The sequence below is a fragment of the Calliphora vicina genome, chromosome 3 (genome assembly GCF_958450345.1).
Source record: "Calliphora vicina chromosome 3, idCalVici1.1, whole genome shotgun sequence".
NCBI lineage: Eukaryota > Metazoa > Arthropoda > Insecta > Diptera > Calliphoridae > Calliphora > Calliphora vicina.
The window spans coordinates 2,270,357-2,292,493 of record NC_088782.1 but is presented as its reverse complement, the minus strand read 5'-3'; the positions used below and the strand labels follow the sequence as shown (position 1 = coordinate 2,292,493).

General features: G+C 28.8%; 1 protein-coding gene across 1 annotated transcript in view; it reads left to right on the top strand.

Moving 5' to 3' along the window:
• Ncc69 (sodium chloride cotransporter 69) overlaps nucleotides 1–22,137 on the top strand; it is a 153,994-nt gene that overhangs the window by 104,542 nt on the left and 27,315 nt on the right. Inside the window, exons 5-10 of the mRNA XM_065503348.1 lie at nucleotides 14,356–14,620; nucleotides 18,756–19,009; nucleotides 19,130–19,244; nucleotides 19,316–19,455; nucleotides 19,591–19,756; nucleotides 21,895–22,037. Of these exons, the coding sequence (XP_065359420.1) occupies nucleotides 14,356–14,620; nucleotides 18,756–19,009; nucleotides 19,130–19,244; nucleotides 19,316–19,455; nucleotides 19,591–19,756; nucleotides 21,895–22,037 (1,083 nt within the window). The remainder of the gene's footprint in view (nucleotides 1–14,355; nucleotides 14,621–18,755; nucleotides 19,010–19,129; nucleotides 19,245–19,315; nucleotides 19,456–19,590; nucleotides 19,757–21,894; nucleotides 22,038–22,137) is intronic.

Genomic DNA, 22,137 nt, shown 5'->3' with positions numbered 1-22,137 from the left:
TAAATGTATCTCTTATAGAGGGAAATAATATCTGATCACTTGGCTGACTTCAATTTATATATTTTGGGTCATTTGACGTGCTATTTGTAATGCAGAGAGAAGTCAATTGGTTACTTTATACATCCCATGGAATCTAGCATAAAGACAATTATCACTTAAGTGTCTCTATGTAATCTATAGTGTCTCTAAGTTATCCAAAATCACTAGTTTACGACAGTCTCGTAGAAATGACTGTCAGGAGCGGTAACTGTGTATGTGAATCTTTCGATAACGAAATCTCTTATAAATCGAATTTGCAATTAAAACAAATATGAATGTTTTTCGATACATTTAATGAATTTTTGATACTTAAAAAAACTAAACTTTTTTGAAGAAAAATGTTTTGAAATGATAATTTTCAATTACTGTTAAAGAAATGAAGAACTTAATGCCAGTTTCACGATGTCGAAAGAACTTAGTTAGTAAATGTTATCTACTGCTATTTCTATAATAAATTCGACAAAAAAAATTGTTGTCGAAACAATGTATTGCCCATTAATGACAAAAAATTATATTTTTATTAAAAATTTGCATAATATGCATATAAATATGCATTTTGAAGTAAAATATAACAAAATATGCATTATCAATAAAATATGCAAAAATATGCACTAACAAATCGATGCCATTTTGCAGCAAAATGTGCGATTCGGATATATAATTGGTCTACATTGTATTCGGACGTTCGAGAAAAAACATGCATTTGCATATAAATCCGCCCCCTAGTCATAATGTTCTAATATATTTTAAAAGTTGTTGTTGTGTTTTAAATAAAAAAAGTATTATTTTATGACAAACCAATAAACATAGTTCAAATAGTTTTATTGGTTTAGAATTGTTTTGTTTGAAACACAACAAAAATTTGATTAAACTATCATAATATATAGACCGTGTGAATACCCCAATTATTTTTATAGTTATAATCAACAGTGATGAATTTATGAACCTGAGAAAAATTGTCCGTCCATACGTACGTTTCGTCATCCATTATGCAGCAGGTATATTTTCTGTATCAAATTTTACTTCAATTTCCGTGCTCTGTCTTTGGCCTCTAAATTTTTAGCAGAGTTCTGAGAGTCCTGTCAGGAACTGTTTGAGCCTTATATGTTTTTTAACTCTGCTTTGGCTTTAACTTTTCGTACCAAATAGTCCTAGTAGTGAGCTAACCAGACTGCTGTGTTGGGAGCTCTTCTGAAAATGCTTTCTATTTATTGGCTTTAGAAACATCACGTGGACCATTCCTTCTACATGAACCAGGATTTCTATCAACGGACAAGTTTTCCCGCTACTGTTTAATAACATTGGAATCAGTTTGATGGTATACCTTTGATTATTTGGCCAACTTTTTGTAGGACCAAGATGGGTTTTGTTGAAAATATTTAATAATTTTAGTACGCACTTTTTTCTCGTCACTCGTTTTACAAAAGTAACTTGATCAAAAAAAAAAAAAAATCAAACAGTGCTTGGGTTAAAAGTTTTAATGAAAAAAGTGTGTTAAGGTTTTTCCGATCTCAGTCCTTATTAATATATCGAACATAACGTTTTATTTTTATACCCTACACCACCATAGTGGGGAGGGTATTATGCGTTTGTGCAGATGTTTGTAACGCCCAAAAATATTAGTCTAACACCCACCTAAAAGTATACCGATCGACTTAGAATCACTTTCTGAGTCGATTAAGCGATGTCCGTCCGTCTGGTCGGCTGGCTGGCTGTTTCGCAATTTTGAAGATCTTTCGATGAAATTTGATACATATCCATACATTCCAAGCCTATTGAAACTGGCTGAAATCGGTCCATTATTTCACCTAGCCCCCATACAAATGTCCTCCCGAAATTGGACTTTATCGGTCATAAATGTTTAATTTATATATGTATCTACACAAATTCCGCTCCAAATAAGTTTTATTTTGAATTAATTCAAAATCAATTCAAATGAATTGTAATTCACTTTGACAAATTCATTTGAATTAGAAACGAATTTCAATTCATTTTTACCAAATTCCTTTGAATTGACTCAAATTTCATTCAATTCATTGTTTGTGTGCAAAGAATTCATTCAAAATTTACTAATTCGGTGCATGAATAATTCGCGAATTAATTAAAAAATGAATGATTCAGTTACAGCTCTGGCCTGTACTTATCTAAATCATCCTGTGAAAATCTGAATGAATTTTTCGATTCGAAAACTTCTCACAATTTATAGAAACAGGGTAACTGGAGGGTATTTAAATCAATCCTATATATTTTATTTCTGTCTACATGGGAAACATATTAAAATTATTATTTCAAAATAATTTGTTAACTTAAAATAATATATATGTATTTATGAAAATGAAATTACGAAGAAATCATTGTATTGGAAAATTATAAAGCAAAATTATAAAGTAGTTCTTAGAATATTTTAATTATTTTGTAAATGAAAATTTATATAATTTCACAAATTAAATAACTATGGAAGGTCTGAATTCTATAGTTATTGAACATTTTACATTTACGAGTAAATTTATAAAATGAATGTGGATTACTTTTTAATAATATAAACTTTAAATAATAATAAGGCAATTTACAATTCTGTACATAATAAATATGCTCTGTGTACGGAACATAATTTCAATTTCTTTATATTTTTTTATTTTATACATATATTTTTATTATTATGGTCTTAAGAAGAAAAGGACATATTTTCAAGGTCATTCGGTTAAGTGAAAAATTGCAAAAATGCTGGGGGACAAATGTGAAGGACAATGTGACAGATTGCAAAGATTGTTAAATATAAAGAATTTCATGCTGACATTATTTTAAAAACAAATGTATCACAACACATCAACTTAATTAGACAATATCTGTTTGACATTTGACTTAAACGTTTCGTTTTTAGTTGTTATTTGAGGGAATTTTATTTCACATTTATATTTAATGTGTTCACAAGGTCGCTGTAGATAATAAATGCAATAAATATTATTAATAATATAAACGTTATGTCTTAATACTTTACAGTAAAACAATAAATACCTAGTACTATCTCTAATTGTTAATTAATTAACATTTAGCATTAAAAGGAGATGTTTTCAGTTAGTCGATTATTCGACTTTTTGTAATCGTTAGTTCAACATTTTACGAACAAAAATTCGATTGATCGTAAGAACAAGCTAACTCACAAGTGGCATCTGATGATCTGATCTAAATGTATTTTTATTCCAAATCAGTGGTCGGCATAGAGAGAACCTGTAATATGGATAAGAAAATATTATGCACTGTCTTTTTCTGTTGTAATCTGATCAGCTATTGATTGTGATTTTTATTTCTTATGATAAATAACCGATAAAGTTCTTCCCCTGGTGGTTATTAAAGCCAAACAATGTTTGAAATAAAGAAAAAAATAACATATTTCCGCATATATAAAGCTATTTGATTTTCTCGCTCAAGTGTTTTATTAAAAAACAAACATTAGCTTATTTAAATTAATGCTTCGCTTATTATTGAATTAATTTCAACGTATTTATGTTTATGACATAAATGTCATAGAAGAATTGTAAAAAAAAAACTTGAGGGTCATGACACTTTTTGTTCGCAATAAAATTCCAACTTAAATAAATGAAAAGAAATAAATTTACACAATTTTACAATTGATTGGCTTCATTAAATGATTGCAGTTCATTCGTCCGTAGAGTGCAGTGTCAATTAAGTTTATAACAATTATTTGCGGCATTTTTTTTTGATTGAATTCTTTATTGTTTTTTGTTTTTATCGATTCCATTTACATCAGGGTTAGAAAATGGAAATTTTTAAAATCAATGTTGGATTTACGTGTAGGATTTTGAAGGCTCAACAACACAGCATCAAATAACTAAATGAATAATTTCTAATTTGAGAGCCTGTTTAATTAATTAAATATTTGTTCAAATGAATGTGAAGTATGAGTAGAAATTAAACAAACTGAATATTATGAGAGCAAATTATATTAACTATCAACTAAATTATAACTGTATTGAATTTTATATTCCTAGTAAACTTACACATTCATATGAGGCAGTTATTATGATAGTGATCTAAGTCATATTTCAAGATTACAGCATATTATTATTGGAGTTATGAGTTTTAAGCACAAATCGTGCTACAGTGGACCAAAGTTGGCCCAAATGTGACACATTATCGGCCATGAAACTTTTGAAAAATTTAACAGAGGCAGATTTTTGCTGAACAAAGTCATGCTAAATTATGTGATTTAGACCTGGGGTTGCCAAATTCCAAGAACTTTTTCACATTCCCGGGAAATAATACAAACTCTGTTCATTCCCGAGAAGTGTTTTAACTAAATTAAATTAATAATATAAATATAATGAATAATTTTAATAAAATAAAAATATATTTTTGCAAGAATTAATGTAGTTGAATGAAAATAAAACAGGAACCCAACAATTTTCAGACTTAGAACACTTTCATGATGTCGATGTCATGGATAAATAAATAATCATGCTCAGACATACCCTGCCAACATTTTCTATTGATGGTTGATAAATTTTACCTGAAATTGTTGTTAAACCTAATTGAATGATTCTGACTTTAGCTAATAAATTTGTTTGTTTTTTTCATCACTTAAAAACAAACAATATCATAAATGAAAATGTGGTATTTCTATCACGTGATTATAATTTCAAATTGAAATTTATGTCTAAAAAAAAAACGAAACCAAAGCAAAATACGTATGTAAATTACATACACAGAAAAAAAAATCATATATGAAATGAATTATAACATAATCTGTATGAGTTGTACATGTAAATGGATTTCCAAAACTTTTTAATTTTGAACAACAATACTCAACAATACTGTATTAACTCAAAACTTTTAAGTGTTCAGGAGAGACAGAAAACTGTTTGAGGTTACATTTTAAGAGAATTAGAAAATCCGAATACATCATAGTAAGCTAATTCCATTTGAAAATATATTTCTGTGGTAAAACTGTGGAAAAACTAGGTAACTCCACTTTTTGTGAAAATTGAGATAGCACCAAAAATAGAAAGTACGATGATGCATTTACTATCACTCTGTCAGATCGAAATTTTGATATAGTTTCTCATTTAAAAGTTATTTTAATGTAAACACTTTTCGAAAAAACAAGATAACTCCATAGTTTCTTAAAAAACTGAAAAATTATAAGTTTAAAATGTGGTTTTCGAGATGAAAGAGTAAGCGGAATACGTTGAAATTTTTACAGTTAGTAGATAATTGCCGAATTCACAATTGGTGTCGTAGCGTTGTATCGTTGTATGTCGTAATTTTTTTTATTAATGTTTTGTTTTTGTTTCGAAAAATTAGTTTGAAAAATATTTACGATATACAATGCTACAACACTACGACATCAATTGTGAATTGGGCAAATGATTTCTTGCAAAAAGTGAAATTTTAAAATTTTGAGTTAATACAGTATTTTTGTACAAGTGCCATGTAAGTTTTATATCTATAGACCGTTTGTAAGTTTTATATCTATAGATCATTATAGATAGCGGAGTCATATAGCCATGTCCGTCTGTCCGTCTTTATGTTGAAATCAACTTTCCGTAGCCTCCAAATAACTTACAGACATGATTCATACAACTACATATATATCCGCTATAGATCCGGTTCGGTTGCTATTTAAAATCGAGAAAATCTGTCCACAAATGGCTGGACAACATTGATTTTTTACCTACTTTTGATCTATATCTGGATTACTAAATCATTAATAAAGACAATATGGATATAGAATGATAGATATTTCAAAGTCCATAGCAACAACGTATATAACGCCATAGTAAGTTGGGCCTACAATGGGTTAAAGGAGAAAATATGTTTAACTCGAATTTTTTTCAACAAAAAAAAAAATAGTTTGTCATCAAATTTGTTTCACTAATAAATAGTGTTTATAAAAAGCCGACTTTTTAAAAAACCGGTTTGTCGGTTAACCGACATCGAAAAAACCGGTTAACCGTCATATATGTGTAAAAAACATAAAATGTACAAAAAAGTATATACAGCTTTAAATTTTTTAATTTTTAGTAGTCAGGAATGGTTAATATTAAATAAGTATAAATATACAAAAGTGCTAAGTCCATTTATTTTGTAAAAATTTCAAAATTATTATCTCAGTCAAATGGAAATGATTATAAATATGTTACTAAATATAAAATACTTGTTTTAATTATTGGTTTATTCATTAAATTTCAACCAAAAAATGTAAATCACTTTTTTAATTTAATATTTGATAACTTTGAAATTTATTTTCACCTCTACTTTCTGATATGAAAGACAAAATGTTCCAAGTCCCAAAAGAGGACCTATAAGATGTAAACGCACTTCCACTTAGCTGTGATTATTTGTTATTATAAAAAACTCCATTATCAGATTTCATAAATATTTCAAATAATGAATTTTAGGACGTGTTTTGTCTCTCCTGTAATATTTCTGAAAAGCTAACGAAGTGATTAATAAATTAAAATTTTAAGAACAAAATACACTAATGAAATCAAATTTATTGAAGGAGGGTATGTACATCGAATTCAATTTAACGTTTGGTAAGATCATCACTAAGTTTTTAATGAATCATTAGTAAGATTTAGCCTAAACTTATAGAATTATGCGGAATTTAATTTTAATTTTTAATAGTTTCATTATGTGCAAAAAAGTTTTTAAGTAAACTCATCGTCCTCTATTATTTAGAATCATTGTAATTCTTAAAAATATTAATCTAAAGAGTTTTGTATTGTAAATCAGCAGTTTAGGTTTCAAATCAGACCAATAATGTGTATACAATGAATATTAAAAATGCATAAAAACGTGAGATTTATCAATTTTAGTCCCAAATTTTAAAAACCGGTTAACCGAGTGATAAAAACTGGATAAACCGGTTAACCGAAAATCAACATTTTAAATTAACCGGTTCGCAAAAAACCGAGATTTGGAAGAAAAACCGGTTTTTCGGTTAACCGGTTTATAAACACTACTAATAAATTAATAAAAAAGATATTTTAAAATAAAAAAAATTCAATAATAAATTAAAAAAGATTTTTTTTTAAATTTTGGAAAAAAAATGTTTAAATTTTGTTTAACTAAAAATATTTAACATTTTTATTTTGAAGTATAATTTGGTGAAGGTTATGTAAGATTTGACACAGCCGAATGTAGCTCTCTTACTTGTTATATTTTTTGTTTGTTTTATAAATTTGGCTACATGAGAAAGCAAAAATTATAATGCACATTTTTTTAAATTTAATTACACTGTATTAACTATTTATCTGAAAATCATATAAATTAACATGCATACATACATAAATATATTTATTCATTGCTTCTGAAAATCTGAAAAAAAATTTAAATTATTTTTTAGCAACACAAAAATATACATATGTAAATTAAAATTCTAATATTTTTCACCACAAATTATACAGATATGATTCAGCGGTTTCAATAAAAAAAAATAACAAAAGAAAATGTCAAAATGGTTGTGGTTTGATAAGAGGGATTCACTAAGCCTTGTTGATTGTTTTTCAAATTGAAAAAATATGAACAGATTAATAAAATGTACATATCGCACTGGTTCCTCTAAAGCAGGGAAAGGCAACCTATACTATTGCATTTTACGATTGTGTTAGTTATACACTCTCTCCGCTCTCACCACGAATCGGTGTTGCCAGTAAACTTTTGTCTCTTTTCCCCAATTAAAAATCTCATATTGTTCATCATACATCTTCAAAAGTTGGGACATTTTTTTTTCACTGGCAACGCTGATTCTTAAATTGTGCGATAAAAAAACGATACACAACCTGCTTGTTTGAGTTCTCAAGCTAGACTGATTAAAAGTTGTTTATTTCTCTACAATGCGTGTGTACACGTACGTAAGAGAAGAGTAAATGAAAAACGCGGCGCCCATGTTTTGCCTTTCCCTGCTCTAAAGAGATTCAACTCAAAATTTTTCACTTTTTGCAAGAAATCGATGTGCATTCTACTCTTTCGCCAAAAAATACAGTTGTATCTGTACAGTTGTTTCATTGTAATGTATTGAAAAAAAAAATAGTTTTTTGCTTCTACTGAACATTTTAAAATTATAAGTTGACGCTCTTTAGAGGAACCAGTGCGATATATATTTGTTTATACTTATTATTAATTGAAACCAATGAAAGGTAGTTCATTCCACTTATATTCACAATTTTTTCTGTGTACATATTTATTTAAAAATGAATAAAACGAAAAATTTCAAATGAAACCATTTGAGTTGAAAATTTAAATTGCTTTAAACGATTATTTGCTGTTATTTTTTGTTTTTTTTTTTGGTACTTTACAAAAGTTTTTTGATTAAAATGGCGAAAAAAGTTATCTTTGGGGTTTTTTTGTGCTTCCGTTCATAAACATTTTGCAATTTTCCTTATGACAAATAATCATAAATATTTGTTTTATGAAACATTTATTTTCTCAAAATACAAGCAGCAGATGCTCGTTCTGTCTTATTCCTTTACTCTCTCTCTCGCTTTCTCCCTCTTTTACCATCTGGTTTTCATACGTTTTAATCCTGCGTTTCCCTTTTGGGTTTGTGGTTTTGCATGGCCTTGTTTGTCTTGATTTTGTATAATTTTATTGTAAATGTGTGCTAAAGGTGTGATTTTGTATCTGTAAGAGTTTCAGTGGTTTACATTTGGTTTTTTCATAGTTAGAGATACGCTATTCGACATTGTGTGTAACGATGAATGCAATTGAAACTTTTAAACCTTTTTGGGACATTGAAAACTTTAAGTTTACAAAAAAAGTCACTTAAAAATACAATCTTCGTATTTTACCAAGTGTAAGGTGTCTTTTCTGTGAATTTGGAAATTTCACAATTTACTTTACACAAATAAATACATATGAATTAGCAATGTATGAAGATTCTGTAATTATTTTTCTTCTACACGAGCGATTTTTCTATTCTTAAGCATCTTTGTGTCTGCTATTGTTTTCCATTATTGCAGCCTAAATATTAATAGCAAATGAAAGAGGCTTTCAAAGTTTTAAACCTCTTTTCCACCACTTTATAAACATTGAGTAGTTTTTCTGAGATTTATGGGGTTTTTATTTAAAGAAAGAAGTATATGGGCAAAAACAACTTTATTTTAAAATCTGGGATTTGGAATTACGCATAAAATTGCGGAATTTTTCAAATTTGTATCTTTTATTTTGAAACATATCTACGATATAAATTTATTAAAAGTAGTGTTATCCCATTTTTCTGGCAACATATGCACCCCTATCGCGAATCAAAATTTCACAGGAAATATTTTCACTTTTCCTCTTTTCGTTCATCAACTTTGTTCACGTGAAAAAATTCCCCTTGTTGTGAAATTTTTAGATGGAATTTTGTAAACAATAAACAGCTGCTACGAACAAAATCAACTATTGTGAATGTAAAGTTCATCGTGATATTCCCGATAGCAATTTTCCCTTCGAGGGAAATGGATATTTCATGGGAACAAAATTTCACATGTTATTGCCGATAGGGGTGATGGATTCCGAGCCATAAGAACTACTCTTCTTTTGAGGCGAAGAACGAATCAAGCCAATATCGAGATCGTTCTGCATCGTTCGAAAATAATAGTAGTCGGACCGGAGTAGGTATGAACTATAAAGCGGGTGAGGAAATACTTCCCAACTTCATTCTAAGTAGTTTTTAAGAGGTATTGCAACATGTGGTCGAGCGTTGATGAAATATTGTGGTTTCATGTCTGGCTACATATTATGGATATTTCACATAGAACCTCTTACGCTTCGGGTTATCGTAATGGATTAATTTTTCATCGAAAGTATGATTCAGTGGAAAAATTATTTTCTTTCAAGGTTTTTCGGCATCAATTTCCCTGCTTTTGGATGAATCCTGCTGCTCGCAAAATTTTTGAAATTGCTGATTGAGCAGCTTCCAATAAATTTGCATGCTCTTGTTGAGTTTGACAACAATCTCATGGAGTAATTCCTCAAATTCTTGGTCTTGAAACTTTTTTGGCTGGCCTGGGCGATCTAAGTCTTCCGTGTCAAAAATTACAAATTCTAAACCGCACAAACCATCTCTCGCACGTTGAAACCGATGAAACACATTCACCATAAGCTTTGGTGAGCAATCGGTGTACTTCAGCGGAATTTTTTTTCAAATTAAAGAAGTAAAGAAATTTATAAGGTGCTTTAAAATGTGTAAAAATTAACGTGAATTTTTTTAAAAAAAAGCTCATCCACAGGGCTATACATATATTTTACACTGATTTATTGCATGAATTGAGAATTTAATTGTTTGTAATATGGACAGTGGACATTGAAGGAGAGAAATATTAAAAAGCTAAATTTTTAAGGGGTACTTGGAAATTTCACTAAACTTTTATTCTAAAAATGTTTGTTATCTAAAATAATTTGTTTATGCTGTGGAATAGATGTGGCATCTTACTGAAGTGATAGAGTTTACAAATTTTTAAGCGGAAAACGAGATTCTTTTATTCCAACACATTTTGGGGAGCCACATCCATTAAGATAAATAACAAAAAAAAAAAACTTTTAGAAAACCTTAATCTCTTCACTTTACTGATGTGGCAATAAAAAAAATGAATTATTCAAAAATGTATTCAAATTTGAAGAAAATTATGTTTTTGCTCATATATGTTTGTATGTAAATATGTACATATTTTCTAACTATTACTAAAGATTATTATTGTTTTGTAATTTCTGAGAAATTTATAGTTTTCAAGGAAATCTTCTTCAATGAATTAAAACTCTAAAGAAATTAAATCAAATGGAAAATTACTTTTATAAGTGTGGCAGTTTCTAACTAACAATGGTTTTAATAAGAACACAATAAATATTTAATAGTATTAAACATTAGGTTTTTCATGCATACTTTTTAATGGTTTTTCCTTATACTTAAGCAATAATATGTGGTAAAATTTGTATGATTTCCTTAATGTACTTCAACGGTTGCCTAGGTCAGGTCATCAGAAAACCTTTCTAAATGTCTTTGAAAAAATTATAATTATTGTATTTTTATAAAGAAACCTGGATTTAAAGAGTTTTTACATTAAAACTATTAATGATGGATTTTTTTTAATTTTTAACTATTTCTGTTTATGTTTTCAGTTTTACGATTTGCATTGGGTTGATGAAGATATCGTTTATTATGTAATTAAATAAAGTTTTTATTTGATTTGAGTATAATTAAACATAGATTTCATACAACATTTTTTCGAATTAGTTGGTAACAAATCACTTCACAAAGAGGTCTATTCTTTGATCTTTTCCTTTAGAGGTCATTCTTAAATTTAGAATATTTTTACTATTTCATTTATATATAAGCAGATAACCACACAAGCTATAAACATAGGAATATGTTGCGTAAAGTTGGTTATATCCCAGCAGTTCTAGGAGACAGTCCCGATCTAATGATTTTACCCATCATTTAGGATGAGAGCTAGTTACTTCAATAGCTACGTGGCTAGTTATTTTAACCAGTGTTTAAAAAACTAGACTACCAGTAGCAGTAGCAACGAAAAAACACAAGTAGTCTAGTTAAGAAATTAATAAAAACTCGGAGTCGATCAATTACTACCACTACTGCTACCTACACATTTTGGTAGCAGTAGTTGTTGTAGTACCAATAAAAGAAAAATTTAAAAGTAGCAGAGTAATCTATTTTCTATTGCTACCTTAAAAAAAAGTTTTGATGTAGCAGTGTCATTAGTTTTTTATTAATTCTGCTACTTTTCAAATTAGGAGTAATAGAAGTAGCAGTTGAGGTAGTAGAAGAAGTAGCAGTTGAAGTAGCAGTTGGGGTAGCAATAAAATAAGTCAAAAATAAAAATCTTCAGCCAAAAAAGTATATTATGTGTTGTTGTTGTGAATGTATATTTGTGTAATTTTGTCGTGTTGTAAACAAAAGTTCGGCTTTTTTGTTATACACACAGACAACACGATCTTTCTGTTAGCAACACGAACATCTGAGACGAATAAAAACGAATAATTCTTTCAAACACTCTCAATACAAAAACAACACACAGTGTTTAATTCTGTCAATTTTGGTGTTATGACTGAAGATTTTCTTTTTTGACTACTTTTATTGCTACCTTAACTGCTGCATCAACTGCTGCTACCTTATTTCAAAATAATAAAAATTAAAACTCGATATGAGCAGTAGCAATGATTTGTATTTTTATGCTACTACTCCATTTACAATTCATGTTTTATTACTACTGCTCTGTTAAGAGTTTTATATTTTGAAGGTAGCAGTAGTTTTTAAAAAAAACAAGAAAACGAAAAAAGATAAATGCTACTGCTACCGCTACATACACTTTTTTGAAGCAGTAGTTGTAGCAACAGTTAAAAACTTGTTAGTTATCGTAGCTTTTTAAACACTGATTTTAACACGTGCATGTCCTAAGCTGGAGGTCAATTGACCCTTTTTGATTACAATGATACTGTCTGATAGCTGGTCCAAAGTAGTCAACGCATTGGATTCACAGACTGGTAGCAATAACGTCAGTTACCCTACATAACTGGTTATTTTAACATGTACGGGTGCTAACTGACCTCAAATAGTCAGCAAAAAAGACATACCATAGACAGTCTAATAAAGAATTGCTTGTAAACAAACCTTCCTAATAGATAGCTTTCTAAAGTGCAGCACAAAATAAACGTTTAAAGTGAGTTCACAATAGGTTACTAAGAGACACTAAAGTGACTATTGACTTCATGTTATGTTACATGGGATATCAGTATACATAAACTGTATTAGAATTAAATCAACACAATTTATATAAAACCAGTTTGTACGAATGAATCACAAAACGTTTAAAGTGACTACACCCCGAATTACTTAGCGACACTTAAGTGGAAATTGTCTTCACGTTGGATTACTTGGGATGTATAAAGTAAACAATTGTCTTCTCTCTGCACTGTACGTGTCAAATGACCAAAATATATAAATTGGAGTCAGCCAAGTGATACTTAAGACATTTGTGACAATTACTGTATTTAAGGGATACATAGACTACATGGTTAATTGCTGGGTATTTTTCAAATGAATTTTGTTGTTGTTGAAATAACTAAATAACTAAATAACCTCATAACTCGATAACCAAGCAACCGTGAACAAACTTATAGTTTCTCTCCATAACAGCATATATATGAATATCATTATTTTTGTATCTGTTAGAAATGTCAAATAAATATAAATTCAACAAAAGTTTTTCTAAATTGTTGAAATTTTAATTCTAAAAATTTAGCTTGGAAGATTTTTCCGATGTTCTTGATGTTGGATAACATTTTCATACACAATTGCATTTAGCCATCGTGCTATTTAATTGATTTTTATTTCGTAATAAATATGTATGTACATCTGACTTAAATCAATTTAAGTTTACGAGTCTGAGATGTGCCAATGAATTTCCATACAATTTTTGACAGTTCATTTGCGAGAGTGTAAAAATGCACAGAGGCATTTAAGCGTTTACTTATTATTATTTTCGTTAATAATTCACGTTAAACGTTAAACGCTTTAAGCATTTTGTATATTTAAAAATAATAATTTAAAGTTCTATTCTTGGCAATTGAAAATGACAAACAGTTTCTTTAAATCCGTTTCCGACAAATCTATAAATATGAAATATTTTCCTTATTTTATTCTTTCTTACCTTTTAACTTTTATTTTCGGGGTTAAAAGCCTGGTAATGGTAAGAAAAAAAACTTGCGTAGTCACACGTTTATTTTTATATAAAATTATTATATTTTTGCAAGCTTTAAAATTATTACACATATGAATGAATGAATGAATGTATGTAGTTGCAAAGTATCTAGAACACACTTTTATAAATATTTTTAAAATTCATGTTTATGTATGTTAAGTTCCTGTTGCGGTAGGTGTATTTAGTTGTACTTAAAGGAATTCTTTTTTTTTATTTTTATGACAAATGTGGCTTTTTTACAAGCATTTTTTTTATTTGATAAAATATTTCCTTGATTTTCCTTAACTAGTAAAATTTCAATTCATGTAGCCACATGTCTACGAGCGTGTGTGTGTTTAATACTTTAGAAATTGTTGTATTTTTGTATCTGTAGCTATAAATCTTTAACATTCAACATCATAAAAATGTAATGTAATTTGAATATGAGTAAAAGTATGTTTTATTTTTCTTTTTTTTTTAAAAACCATAAAATTTATATAATTTTTTTATATTTTTTTGTAGTTGGTTGTGTTGTTTCTCATTTCTCAAGTTACAATTTTCCTGTTTTTATTTTCTTGGTATTTTATTTTTATTCTTTTTCTTTTCCCTGCAGAATACTCACAGCTTGAATCGTAATGAGGATCCGGAAACGGGTGGTGCAGTCATGAATGGTATGTTAAAGTTTGGCTGGATCAAAGGTGTTCTAGTGAGATGTCTGCTAAATATTTGGGGTGTCATGTTGTTTTTGCGTCTCAGTTGGGTAGTCGGACAAGCTGGCATCCTGGAGGGTTTCATTTTAATTATAACCACAACAGTTGTCACCAGTATTACAGCATTGTCAATGTCGGCGATTAGTACGAATGGTGTCATCAAGGGCGGTAAGTGCGATTAAAGATGTGCAAACATGCTTGTCAACATATTTATAAATACTAGTACATACACACTAATTTAATTTACATATCTATTTATTTCCTAATGATAATTGTATGTAATTTTTGTTTTCTTTTTTTCCTTTCTATAAAATTCATTTATCGTTTACTTACAGTAAACTGTGAGTGTATGGAAGACACAAATTACTTTGATTTTCTTTTATAAGATTATTTTCTTTTTCTTAGGGGAATTTATTGTATTTATATGATAATTACTCATATTAACATATTGCCAGTAAACAGTTTTTCACTTTATCTTTGGGGGCAAATTTAAAATAAAATTTACAAATTTAAAACAATTTGCATATAGTAAGTACATCTCTTTATATTGAGGAAATTTGTTTAGAGCAAAAAGTCTTGGAAAATTATAAATTGCAAGTGGCATGATATAATTTTGCGAAATAACTCGAAACATATTGGGGCATACAAAATAAGTTTTCATTTTTTGAATGCTGCTTTGATTAGATTAAAGTAAATTTGTCTTAATGTTGAAATTTACATACAAAATTGGTAAATTTTGGAAGGCTCTGATTCTGATAGTAATCAAAATTTTGAAATTAATTTTTTATAACAAGGTTTTTTATGATATTAGAAGTTTGGTTTAATTTTAACCGCAAGTACTATTAATGGTTAATTTTCATTCTTGTGCTGTTATTTTAAATACTTGACTTTTTTAAGTTTCATCAAAATCAGACCAAAAATATATAACATTTCGTTATGTTTCCATGAGAAATTCCAAACATTGAAAAATTTTACCATTGACCTTCACAATTCAAGGACTGGCGTTTTCAAATTTTCTATAATATTCTGAATAGGTTTTTCTTAAAATTCATAATAGTAAGGAAATTTGCTCATTCGCCAAAATATATCCAAGTAATTAGTTTTTCTCGAAAAACGCGAAATTTAAATCGCAGGTACATAAAAACTATAGGAGATATTTTCATAATTTTTTCATATTTTTATTGCCTACTAGCTGACCCGACAGATGTTGTCCTGTCCAAGCAACAACAGCATACATGTAAATCAATGTACACATTTTGAGTTTTTATATAAAAAATCGATTTTTGGTCAGAAATATGAGTGATCACAGATCAAGCTGCTTTTCTTGATTGAACGCTTATTGGCCAAGTTATTAGCGAATTTAGATATTTTGAGTTTTTATATAAAAAATCGATTTTTGGTCAGAAATATGAGTGATCACAGATCGAGCGCTTTTTCTTGATTAAACGCTTATTGGAGAATTTAGATATTTTGAGTTTTTATAATAGGAGTGATCACAGATCGAGCTGCTTTCTATCGATATAGACATTTCAGAAATATGAGTGGTAAATTTTTCTTACGAATTTTACTACAAACGTTTAAAAACAAATTAGCCAAATAACTACGAACATTTAAACAAAAAATTAGCCAAATCGGTGTAGCCGTTTTCCGATTTTATTTAAATCGAAAAAAGTGGGCGTGGTAAAGTTTTCATTCCGTAAAAACCTAAGTTGGACTATTACCAACATTTAAAAAAAAATTGTCTAAATCGGTCTGGCCTTTCTCAACTGATGCAATTACCAACCAACGACAATTGATTTTTATTTATATAGATTATATTCTCAATATGGTGATCAAAAAATTCTGAAATTTGTTTAACAAAATTTTTAAAAATTTTAATATGGAGTTTTGAAACTGCCGTTAAAAAAAAAATAAATTTGTTTCATATACAAGTAAATATCTATATATTTTAAGTAACATTAGTTTTCATTTTAATATTTCTCAAAATATGTTAATTTTGTTCCTACATTTCTTGTTCTAGTGGCATTAGAACGACAATTACGTACACATTTCTATTCTTTAAATTAAATTGCAAAAGTAATTTTTTAATGGAAAAATTACAAAAAAACAAGTAAAAGAGCTATATTCGGCTGTGCCGAATCTTATATAAACTTTACCAAATTATACTTTAAAATACATTTTTTTAAATATTTTTAGGTAAAATTTTTTATTTTTTTTTAATTTTTTTTAAAAAAGTTTTTTCCAAATTTTTTCAAACATTTTTTTTTTTTGGAAAAAAATGTATGACAACAAAAAATTTTTTGATGAACAAAAATTCGGGTTAAAAAATATTTTTCCCGATTGTGACCCATTGTAGGTCCAACTTACTATAGCCTTATCTACATCGTTGCAATGTACTTTGAAATATCTATCATTAGATATCCATATTGTCTATATTAATGACTTAGTAATCCAGATATAGATCAAAAATGGGTAAAAAATCGAGGTTGTCCCGGTTTTTTGCTCATATCTCCGTTATTTATGGAACGATTTTGCTGATTTTAAATAGCAAACTTCTCGAAAGCATGTCTGACAGAATTATTGTAGATTTGGATCCCGAAGATATCTGGGGTCTTCAGAAAATTTATTTCAACAGACAGACGGACAGACAGACAGACGGACATGGCTTAATCGACTCCGCTATCTATAAGGATCCAGAATATATATACTTTATAGGGTCGGAAATGAAAAATGTAGAAATTACAAACGGAATGACAAACTTATATATACCCTTCTCACGAAGGTGAAGGAAGGGTATAAAAATAACTGAAAATTTTCTTGAGGATGATTTTGTTTACCAAAATTCAAAATTGGATGTGAGACTGGGGAAAAATCAAACTTTTGTTTGTTAGGGGCAGTGTTACCATATGTCAAGTTTTCCATTTTTTTCCAAATTTATTTATTTAGGCCTTTATTAAGTTACTATGCGATTGTTTTTTTCGCTGTAGCCTAGTGTTGTTTCCAAATACATAGTTCTACAGAATTGTATTTTCCTTGTAATAAAATTTCTTCTGAATTATAATGTTGTATATGAAAGGTTTAAAGTTCACTTAAACCAAAATACTCTAGCGTAGGTTGTAAAACAGATGGGATGTGACAGAATTGATATAATTAAAAACAGCGGTAACTAAATTAATTAATTTATACAATTTTTATACCCTTCACAATGAGTGGAAAGGGTATATATAAGTTTATCATTCCGTTTGTAATTTCTACATTTTTCATTTGCGACCCCACAAAGTATATATATTTTGGATCGTTATAGATACCGAAGTCGATATAGCCATGTCCGTCTGTATATTGAAATGAACTTTCCATAGCCCCCAAATAACATACATACATGATTCTTACATCAATATATCGGGAATTCGTCCGGCTCTGTTGCTATCTAAAATATACATAATCGGCCTACAAAACCGGGACAACCTCGATTTTTGTCCTATTTTTTATCTATGTATATCTGGATTTATTAAGTCATCTAATGATAGATATTTCAAAGTCCATTGCAACGATGTATATAAGGCTATACAATGGGTTTGAACTACAATGGGTTAAAATCGAGAAAAAGATTTTTTTAAACCGATTTTTTTTGTTTAAATTCTTTTTCCAAAAAAAAAAAATTGTAAAAAACTTTTTTTAAGTAAAAATATTTAAAAAATTTATTTAAAAGTAAAATTTGGATAAGGGTATTTAAGATTCGGCACAGCCGAATATAGCTCTCTTACTTGTTTATAGTAAAAATAGCAAAATTTAAAGCTCAACAAGACACTTATATTCCCCATAAAGTTCAAAGTTCAATACTACAAAAATACTCAAATCATTAAAATCTTTGACAATGTCAGCATAAGTAATACTGATACACTTCAAATGGCAGCTATTTTGGTAATTATTTTTTACTTGGACACACTCTCCAACAAAATGTATAGACCTTTGAAAGTTAAATGCACTTTAACACAACTGCTTGTGCTCGCATATAATACATAAATAATAATGTATGTATGTATTTGGTCCTTGAAATGATTTTTCCTTTTTTTTTTTTGTTAAAGTACAAAACGAAAAGTAAGGCCCCTTCATCTAAGCATTGATTTAGATGATGACGGTGAGCAAAAGAAAATATTGCAAATAGTTTATTAAATACTACAAGCATTTCATACTTTCAACGCCCAATTAAAAAGAAAACAATACGTGTAATAATAAGTAGGTAAAAACAAATCCATATTTAATGCAAGTGTTTTCTGTTCCTTTTTGTGTGTTTCTGGTCTAGGTGGCACATACTATATGATATCACGTTCATTGGGTCCGGAGTTTGGAGGTTCGATTGGTTTGATATTCTCACTTGCAAATGCGGTGGCATGTGCCATGTATGTGGTTGGTTTTTGTGAATCAATGTTAGATTTATTAAATTCCTTGGGTGTCAGCATTATTGATGGCGGTATACAAGACGTGCGCATTATTGGCAGTGTTACAATATTAATTCTGCTAGTAATTGTTGTGGTTGGAATGGAATGGGAGGCCAAAGTAAGTAGCAATTCAATGGATTGTGGTAACAACTACATACATACATAATTTATTTATTCTTATTTCTATTTCTATTTAGTGATTAAATATGTTGACTTTGTAATTTTTTCTTCTTTGTAGGCACAAATTGGTCTATTGATTATATTGTTAATAGCCATAGCTGATTTTGTAATTGGCAGTATTATTGGTCCTAAAAGTGACGAAGAGCGTGCTCAAGGTTTCCTCGGCTACAACAGTAGGTTATTTTTGTTTTTTTTGTTTGTTTAATTTATTTAAATTTATTGTCTACCTTAATTATATTTTTAGTGACATTATTAAGGGATAACTTTTTTGCGGATTATCGCATGGAAAAAGGTGTACGTCATGATTTCTTTTCCGTTTTTGCCATATTCTTTCCCGCAGCAACTGGTATTTTAGCTGGTGCCAACATTTCCGGTGATTTAAAGGTAAAAAATGTTTGCCATTTTTATTATTTAATTCATTTTGATTCCAAAATCATTTTTTTGTTTTTTTTTTCTTAAAACACATTTATTTATTTTTATTGTTTATTTTTTTTTTTCTACTTTCATACCTTTCAAAAGGATCCACAAAAATCCATACCAAAAGGTACTTTATTGGCCATTTTAATAACAACAATCACATATTTGATTATGGTTGTAATAGCTGGTGGTACGGTAGCTCGTGATGCTACTGGCGATGTTGCTGACATGGTTAATGGCTCATTTGCCTTTTTGAATTGCACAGGAAGTAAGTATACACACACACACTCTATTTATTAACTTCCCAGCAGTTTAACAAGTAGTCTATGTATCCCTTAGATTCAGTATTTATCACTAATGTCTGATCACTTGACTGACTCCAATTTATATATGTTGGGTCATTTAACACTAATGTTCACCATGTTGTACACATATAAGCCAACTGGTTACTTTATACATCCCAGATAATCTAGCGTGTAGTCAATTGTCAATTTAGTGTGTCTAAGTAATCTAGACTGTAGTTACTTTAAACGTTTATTTCGTACTGCACTTTGGAAAGTAGTTAGAAAGCTGTTTGTTATTGGACTGTCTTGTCTGGGAGATGTCTTTTCGACTGACTATTTCAGGTTAATTAGTTTTCGCTTAGCACACATACATGTTAAAATAAATAGTTATAGAGCTAATCAAGTAACTAGTTAGGTAGCTAGTAAGGTAAATGACTTTATGTAACCGGTACGTGAATCAAATCGGACTAACTACTTCGGACCAGCTATTAGACAGTCTATTTCTAGTTCGGGACCGTCCTCGAGAACTGCTGGTTTTCTATTTATTTAAAATTGTATGTCGTTCATGATGACCACCCACACACGAGTATGAAAAAACATTCTTAGGATTCCTGTTACGTTGCAAAGAAAAAATATTTGCTGTCAGTTTTTGTTCATTTTTTAAAAATTTATGAATGAAATAAATGCTGTTTTTTTTTAATTGCAAAATTGTTGTTAGTCATGATTTACATAAGTATATAAACGTGTTTTGTTTAACTTAATATTTATTTATTTTTTACTCCATTATTTTTTATAATAAAATTCTAAAATATTGAATGTAAAAAGAGAGGTTTTTTTGTTTAAACCATAATTTATGTCAGTTTTTTATTTAGGGATATTTGATAAAATAAACAACAAAATGTTATGAAAAGCATGTAAAACCGTTTTCATTTAAGCACATTTTTTATGCTATTAAAAGTGCTAAATTAAGGGATATGTTTTGAAATCATCACCTTTAAAGGGTTTTAAAAACATTTCAATAATAAATTTATTAATGAGATATTCTTTCAAGCTTTTTATCAATTTCAAACTGAAATTCATGGTAACATGGGAATTCAATAGAATTAGGTATTAGTAATAACATTTTGAAATAGTCTATGGAAATAAATTCATTCAGCGATTAAAAATAAAAATTTTACTACATTTTGGGTAAAATTTATTTTACAAACATGTTGCTAATCTTTATCTAAACGCGTTTGCTCAATATTTTATACTGTAATCATGTTGCTGCAACAAATTTTGTTTCTGTCAACATGTAGCTGCAACATGTTTTTCTACAAAAATGTTGCTGCAGCAAATTTTGTTTCCGTCAACATGTTGCTGCAACATATTTTTCTGTAAACATGTTTCTGCAACATATTGTGTTTCTGTCAACATGTTGCTGCAACATATTGTGTTTCTGTCAACATGTTGCTGCAACATATTTTGTTTCCGTAAACATGTAGCTGCAACATATTTTGTTTCTGTAAACATGTTGCTGCAACATATTTTGTTTCTGTAAACATGTTGCTGCAACATATTTTGTTTTCGTAAAACATATTTTGTTTCTGTAAACATGTTGCTTCAACATATTTTGTTTCTGTAAACATGTTGCTGCAACATATTTTATTTCTGTAACATGTTGCAACATTTAATATATTTTTATGTGTTTTTTTTTATATTACTTCTCTAAAGCTCTATAATATTTGACAAAAATATAACAAAAAAAATGTTGTTTAAATTCACCCCACAAAACATAACCATTTCAACTTACATATTTCTGTTGTATACAAATGTGTCTGCCATAATGTTTATATGTTCTTATAAATCAGATGTCATTTGTCATAAAAAAACAACATTCCAATTACTAAATTCCTAAACAAAACCCTTTAATAACCTTCAAAATCAACTTTACTTAGCTTATACTAGTTCTGGCCTCTCTATGGAATTGATTTAAACTCAAAGCACGAAGTAGTACATCATCCCCTATTCAATAATAACTACAAAGAAAATAAAAAAGAGCAAAAATCCTTTTTAAAATTATTAATTATCCTGTGAAATATTCTTTCTTATTTGGTCATATTCTTTTATCATTATTTTTCAGTTCCCTGCCATTATGGTCTGCAGAATTCATTTCAAGTAATTGAATTAGTATCGGGTTTCGGTCCCTTAATCTATGCTGGCTGTTTTGCGGCCACTTTATCCTCAGCTCTGGCCAGTTTAGTGTCAGCACCAAAAGTTTTCCAGGTAAAAAAAAAACACCATTTGTTATTCCCACCAACAGCAACAATTCAATTACAACTTTATCTAGATTGTAATCAACAAAAAAAATTAATTATTATTATTT